At 34.1% G+C, this 8118-nt stretch overlaps 1 protein-coding gene across 1 annotated transcript; it reads left to right on the plus strand.

The window, feature by feature from the left end:
- Positions 1 to 951: 951 nt before the first annotated feature.
- On the plus strand, positions 952 to 3077 carry LOC124172833. Its single transcript, XM_046552327.1, has 2 exons — positions 952 to 1419; positions 1649 to 3077. The coding sequence occupies exons 1-2, from the start codon at positions 1340 to 1342 to the stop codon at positions 1881 to 1883; spliced, it is 315 nt and encodes a 104-aa protein (XP_046408283.1). The 5' UTR covers positions 952 to 1339; the 3' UTR covers positions 1884 to 3077.
- The last annotated feature ends 5041 nt before the right edge of the window (positions 3078 to 8118 follow it).

Below are 8118 nucleotides of genomic sequence, written 5' to 3' on the forward strand. Positions count from 1 at the left end.
AACATTGCCTAGCCTTTATCTAGTCAACTGGGATAATTGATCACTCGACAAATTATGTTTTAGAAAGATATAAGAATGTACTTTAAGTCAATACATTACACATGACGATAGTGTTGTAACTTATCACGAAAAATAAATTATAAAAATTATAAATGCACGAAAATTCTGAAATTTAAATTTTCCCGCGTTCAAATATATATCATGCATGGGTTGGTATCTCAGTCAGCGATTGAATGTAATATTAGCGGTTGGTACGTAAGGGGTAAGACGTATAGTGGGGGAAATGAGGAGAAGTTGGGTGTTGGCCTCTTTAAGATTCGTATAAATAGCCGTGCAGCATACGCTGGAATCACTTCACCTGGGCCTTCGGGCCCACCACCCTCCCCAAAGGGGGAGGACTGAGGACTTCGTTGGAATCACCAGTTGCAGCTCGGGTAAGTACCTACTCTTCCTAATGAAGTACTGGTGGAACTTATCCGCCTATCTAGAGCTAAGCTCTCATAGCTATGCTCTTAAAGCTATGCTCTTAAAGCTATGCTCTTAAAGCTATGCTCTTAAAGCTATGCTCATCAAGCTATGCTCATCAAGCTATGCTCATCAAGCATGTTACATAGCAACCTATAGCTTAATAGGTTGAGAATAATGAACGGATCTATATGCTATGCTAGCTAAGTGAATGCTATAAAATACTTAACCTATACTCATAAAGGTTGACAAAATATATACAGCTTGTATAGTTCAATCCCAGACTGTGTAGGGATAGCAGAAATGATTCCTTAACCTCCCCTTAACGTTGACCGATAATATCAACCATAGAATAACTCGTATCTAGCCATGGTGTAGCCATGGTCTAGCCTAGGTCTAGGTCTAGGTCTAGGTCTAGGAATAATATAAAATTTTTTTTTTGAAATTTTTTTTTTTTTTTTTTTTTTTTTAAATTTTTTTTTTTTTTTTTGCATTTTTTATATTTTTCCAAATCCGAGGAGAAAATTTGAGGGTTACATTGTTGATGAATAAGACACAAGAATCAATCACTTAAGTTATCTTTATTTTTCAATTTTCAATTTTAATGATATTATCCACATCTAGGTAAATTGAAAATTTCTCTTCAAAGTAGTTGTATTCACTTATCTCCTTTTTTGTTAGTTTAAAGTATTTTGGGAGGAAGAGCTTCCTCTTCCTCCCATCGAACAGAAAATGTGCCACTAGTGCATCACCGTATTGCGTGTTTATGCTCTCTAAACTTTCCACCGGATATCTCATTTGTTTTACCAGCTTCTCCTTCTTCACACACAAATTTTCCTCCTGACATCTCATCAGCGATGCAAACACTGGCGAGATGACGGAGGATGATGATCCGGCAGTGGAGGCGGATGCTGCTGCTGCTCTGCTGCTACCCTTACGGGACGTCACGGTCGCGTAAGTCAGTTCATGTGAGGTACCAGCAGCAGTGGTGGTAGTCGTCGGTTTAGTATTCATGGTCTATAAAATAAAGCATAAGTTTGAATGTAATATTGTATCTCAGTAAGTATTTTTAAGAATTATCATATTATCATTTTTACTTGAAACTTGATGTATTGTCAATCTATTACATCTGTATGATTCTCATATGAATGATATTAATAATATTTTCTTACTTACAATTTAGAAGGCTGGAACTATGGATTGGATTGCAGGAATCAACTGCGGCAATGGTAGAAGTCAACTGCAAGGTGTACGACGATGATGAGAACAATTGCAGGCTGGAAGTGCGGCGAAAGCAGGCTTGGAGTTGCGGTGACGACGGTCTAAGGCAAACTGCAAGGTGTACGACGATGATGAGAACAATTGCAGGCTGGAAGTGCGGCGAAAGCAGGCTTGGAGTTGCGGTGACGACGGTCTAAGGCAAACTGCAAGGTGTACCACGACGGTGAGGACGACGGTAAGACGCTGTGATGCAACCTCGAAAAGGATCGTCTTATATACAAAATCTTCGGGCAACTCACACCACACTTCACCCTCATCCCACTCCCCTGTTCGCGGTAAGGTAAGTGCTATTTCATTTTTTATCTCAAGTCCGATTCTCCTTGGAGCGTGTGTTAACCTTTAAAGCGAAGCGTCCTCAGCCAGTTAGCCTTGAGCTTTTTCACATCACGTACACCTGCTCGACTCTCCTTGAATTATACTCGTCCTCAATTTCTCCTTGGAGATGTGTTAACCTTTCAAGCGAAGCGTCTGCAGCCAGTTAGCCTTGAGCTTTTTCACATCACGTACACCTGCTCGACTCTCCTTGAATTATACTCGTCCTCATTTTCTCCTTGGACCGTGTGTTAACCTTTCAAGCAAAGCGTCCTCAGCCAGTTAGCCTTGAGCTTTTTCACATCATGTACACCTGCTCGACTCTCCTTGAATTATACTCGTCCTCAATTTCTCCTTGGAGCATGCATTCACTTTAGCTTTGAAAATTCCTTCTTTAAATTTATTATCATTTTCTCACGTCAGCCACCTGCTCCAGCGTTCATAGTCTGTTCACCTCAAGTTCACCTTCAAGCATGTCTTCGCTCCGAGCAAAGCGCCTCCACCCATTAGCCTTGAACTTTTCCCACATCACGTTGCATACACCAGCCTCCTTGGAGAGCGAATCAAGTCTTAACTGGATGATGTACCCACACTCCATCTCTCCAGAAATTTTTATTTTTTAACATCGGATGCGTTTATAAATACAGCAGCGTTTCCAAAGGAAAGTACAGTTCTGATTTTTAACGATTAGCGTGCAGATCATAGTTCTTCATCTCCTTGCTTCTCAAGAGAAACGTTGTTCTCTATGTTCACGCTACTTGTGTCACACATCAGTACCGCATTTTGTAGCAGAGTGCACCATTTTGCTTCTTGGTCCAGTACCTATTCTGCAGTCTCTTCGCACTACTAGAGGTAAGCAATTATGAAGTCGTTACGTTTATTATGTATTCAACAAATTACAGACAGTATAATATATTTTGCAGAAATGAAAACGAATTTTGCACTTCCTTTAAGCTGTAGCCAAATTTCACATAATATTCTCTTGATGAATAACATTAAATTGATCTTGAAATATTACTTAAATGTTCTTCCCATTCAGATATATATATTAATTGAGAAAGAAATAGTAAACACATTTTGATATGTTTTACTTTTCCATTGCAGTAAACTTAAAAAAGATCACATTTACAATGAATACATTGTTTCATTTATGCTTGGAAAAAATATCGAAAGTTATTGTTAGACAATCATATAGTATCACAAACAATGAAGATACACAAGGATATGTTTTTCATAGAGTAGTACAGAACAATACAGATAATATCATTATGATTTTTTGCCAGTCTTTACCAAGACATATATTCAATCTAGTGACATATCATGTTATTTTGGAGGAAGAAGCATATTTATTCGAAATGGGTTTTGATTGTGACAATGATCGTTATGAACACAACCATCAATTTCCATATATTTAGAAAGTTATACTCATCAGTTATAATATATAGCAATATTCTTATTTCAGGCTGTTTCACATTCAAGCATACCTAAACGCAAACAAAAAATGTCAACCAATCAAGAAATTTTTAATCAATTTAATTCTGGTTTCTTCCATTCAATTGAGGAATTAATTCAAGCGCATAATGATATTCACAATAATGTAATATTTAATAATGATTCTATAGATGATAAAATAACTTATCAAAATATGAAAAACTTAATAGATAATTTTAAAAACAGACAATATTGTAGAACTTGCGAAGAGTATTATTGCTTAAGTGATGAATTACCGCACGATAACACAACCAACCATATACACAATCTTACTCAATCGTTAAACAATGAGGAAATTCTTAATTATTTTCAAGCTGGGGTCTATAATACGGAAGAAGAAATTGAGTTTGCCTTAACACGCATAAATGAAAGAATAATTTTTGAAAACGATGTAATTAATGATTTGGAAACTTTCAGAAATTTAAAAGCTAGATTAGACATTTTGAAAGGTCGACGATATTGTACTTATTGTGAAACCTTCTACAGCATTGATGAGGCTATGCCTCATGAGAACACCAATGAGCATAGGCATTATGTTACAGTTCAACTTGGTAGAGGTTTTAATCAAATACAATCCGCAATTCGGTCCAGACTTAAAACGTTTTGGATAACACCAGAGCAAAATAGCAGTATAGATGTTATTTCATTTCTAAACGATATTAAACAAAAATTATTTGAAAAACTTAACGAAGGAGTTATTGAAAACAATTCAATTAAATTTAATTTGGTGTTAATCTGTAAATTTCGTAAGAATGAAAAGGAAGAACTTGACACGGCATTTAAAACACCTAATACACGTGTTTTACTTATCGATATGATTGATGAAATAATAGATGAAGCGTTTTCCAAAATACTAAAGGAAAAATCTGAATTCCAAGCCAAAGGCTCTGGTTGGTCACTTTCTGAAGTGATTGGTTTGGAATTACGCATTAATAAATATAATCCACTTCGCGGATCTACATATATTGAATTACCGGCTAAAATAAAAAATACTAAATCAGTTGTAAATGTAAAGAATAATGATCGTTATTGTTTTAAGTATGCTATTTGGTCCAAAAACATTATAGATCATCCAAATCTTGTTTGGAATTACAATAATAATGAATTTCGAAACGCATATAATTGGGATTGTATCAAGTATCCGGTTGATCCAAAGGACATCATCAAGTTTGAGAGGATGAATAATATTTCAATTAATCTCTTTGGTTTAGATGAAAAGAACAATGTGTATCCAATGAAAATAGTTGATGAAGAATTAGATGATCATCGTGATTTGCTATACATCACAAACGATAAGACAGGACATTATTGCTGGGTTAAAAAATTTCAATAAATTGATTAAATCGCAAATTACAAAACATCACCACAGTATAAGTATTTGCAAACGTTGCTTTATACATTTTAGGGATATGACAAAATTTATGGAACATAAAGCTCTCTGTAAGGGAACAGGTGTGCCTAGTAAAGTTATAATGCCAGATGAAGAAAACAAAATTTTAAAATTTACAAATTTGAATCGTTTTTTTCGCATACCCTATGTAATCTATGCAGACTTTGAATGTCTTTTAAAGGATGTTAGCACTTGTAATCCTTCACCAAAGGAATCCTTTACGAATGTTATTCAAACGCATGAACCATTTAGTTTCTGTTATATGTTAGTTACACCAAATGGTTGTCAAAAACCGATTTTATATCGAGGACCAAATGCAGCACGAGTATTCATTAACAGAATAAAAGACGAAGCAGTGAAAATTTATGAAATATATAAGAACACTATCCCAATAAATCCGCTGACTGAGGAAGAAGAAAGTATATTTCTTACCTCAGTGAATTGTCACATTTGTGAGAAAGAGTTAGGTAAAGATAGGGTCAAAGATCATGACCATTTGACAGGAAGGTATCGCGGTCCAGCACATAAACTATGTAACTTAAAGTATAAAATGCCAGACTTTTTACCCATATTTATACACAATTTGTCAGCCTACGATGGTCATTTCATTGTACGTGAGCTAGCCTATGATGAGAGAGAAATATTTGTAATACCAAGCACTGAGGAAAAATACATTTCTTTTGCAAAAAAAATAGAAAAAAAATTTAAAATTCGATTCGTTGATACGTTTCGATTTATGTCTGCATCATTAGCTACACTTGTATCTAACTTGAGAAAATTTAAATTCACAAATGAAATATTTGGTGATTTAGCTCATATAATTACGCGAAAAGGTGTATATCCATATGATTACACCAATTGTGTTGAGAGACTTGATGATTGTTTTCTACCGAGTAAAGAAAAATTTTATAACAGATTAACTGATGAATGTATATCAGACGATGATTACACACATGCATTGAATGTATGGTCTTCCTTTAAGTGTAAAACGCTAGGTGATTATAGTGATGTATACCTAAAAAGTGACGTAACTCTTCTTGCAGATGTCTTTGAAAACTTTAGAAACATATGTATTGGCACATATAAACTTGATCCATCATGGTACTATACTACTCCAGGCTTAAGTTTCGACGCAATGCTAAAGTATACAGACATCGAATTGGAACTTTTAACTGATTATGATATGTTGTTAATGATTGAGAAAGGTATTCGAGGTGGAATATCACAGTGTTCTAAAAGATACTGCGAGGCTAACAATAGGTATATGACTAATTTTAAATCTGATTGTGAATCTAATTATTTAATATACCTAGATGCTAATAACTTGTATGGATGGGCATTGTCAAGACCACTTCCTCACTCAAAGTTTAGGTGGTTAACTGACAAGGAAATAAATAATCTGATCGTTAAAAACATTCCAGATGATAGTCAAGTGGGATACATTTTAGAGGTTGATTTGTCATATCCAGATTCTCTTCATGATAATCATAATGATCTACCTCTTTGTCCGGAAAACAAAATTCCTCCCGGTGGAAAGCATAAAAAACTTTTAACAACACTAGAAAATAAAACTAAATATATAATTCATTATGTAAACCTTAAGCAGGCTCTTTCCCTAGGCATGAAACTCCTTAAAGTACATCGAGTAATTGAATTCAATCAATCACCGTGGTTAAAGTCATATATTGATCTAAATACTGAAAAAAGAAAATCAGCATCCAACGATTTTGACAGAGATTTTTACAAATTGCTTTCTAATGCAATATACGGGAAAATGATGGAAGATGTTAGAAAAAGAATTCGATTAGAATTAGTAACAAGCGAAAAAAGATTAGATAAACTAATATCAAAATCTGAATTTTTGGATCGAACAATCTTTAGTAAGTCACTGGCAGCAGTTCACCTCAGAAGGACAAGCATTAAAATGAACAAACCAATTTCTACTGGATTTAGTGTATTAGAATTAAGTAAGACGTTGATGTATAATTTTCATTATCATGAAATGCTACCCAAATATGATAAAAACATCAAGTTATCTTACATGGATACTGACAGCTTTATTTACGAAATAAAAACAGATGATGTATATAAAAATATACTAGAAAATTTAGAATCTTTCGATACGTCAAACTATTCCAAAGATCATCCTTGTTACTCAATAATAAATAAAAAGGTGTTGGGGAAATTTAAAGATGAATGTGATGGAAATATTATGACTCATTTTATTGGTCTCAGAAGTAAACTTTATTCTTTCAAGGTTGACGGGAGTAAGGAGAAAAAGAAAGCTAAAGGTATAACAAAATGTGTAATAAATAAATGCTTATCTTTTAATGATTATTCAAAATGTTTATACGAAAATTTGACAGAATTTCGAAAAATGAACGTAATTAGAAGTAGGAAACATAAGATATTTACATTAGAAATGAATAAAGTCGCTTTAAACCCATTTGATGATAAAAGATACATCTGTGAGGATGGTATCAATACTCTTGCTTGGGGGCATTATAGAATTCCTACAAAACGTACACATGATGAGGCGTTTGGTAACACTTGAAATTGATAGAACTAGTTTAAATATGATAAAAACATTTTTGTGTTACTTATAACATCATCATGTGTAATTTTTTTACTTTTTATTTTCAGTATTAACACACACGCACACAATGAATAGCAATAATCCAAAAACCTTGTATCACCTCTGCATCGAATATATTTGTAATAATATATTCGATGTAGCATATAAAAGGATAATGGAGAGTGACGAACCTATCGTGCGTCATCGCATTAAACCGAATGTTCAATGTCAAATTGAAACGGTAATGTGCGATGACGTATATCAGAGTTTACCAAACGAGGTATATTTCGATTTAGAGGACGTCGCTCTAAGAAATTTTCGATATTAATCAATATTTTGACTTTTTTTTCTTCGTAAAAGTTTTATAAATGATAAAAAAGTAATAAAAAATTTCCAGTGTTAATCATGACGTTAACATGGAAACATCCTTTTACATGCATTTGTGCAGGTCCGTCAGGATGTGGAAAGACCACATTCGTAACAAGGTTTTTAGAGAACTTGAACTATATGTTAGATAGTCCCATACGTAAGATAATTTGGTGCTGTGCTCCAGGAAGTGAGCCTAAAATTCGATTACCTGTTCACTTTTTCTCCGAAATACCAC

Source organism: Ischnura elegans (genome assembly GCF_921293095.1).
Source record: "Ischnura elegans chromosome 13 unlocalized genomic scaffold, ioIscEleg1.1 SUPER_13_unloc_3, whole genome shotgun sequence".
Lineage (NCBI taxonomy): Eukaryota > Metazoa > Arthropoda > Insecta > Odonata > Coenagrionidae > Ischnura > Ischnura elegans.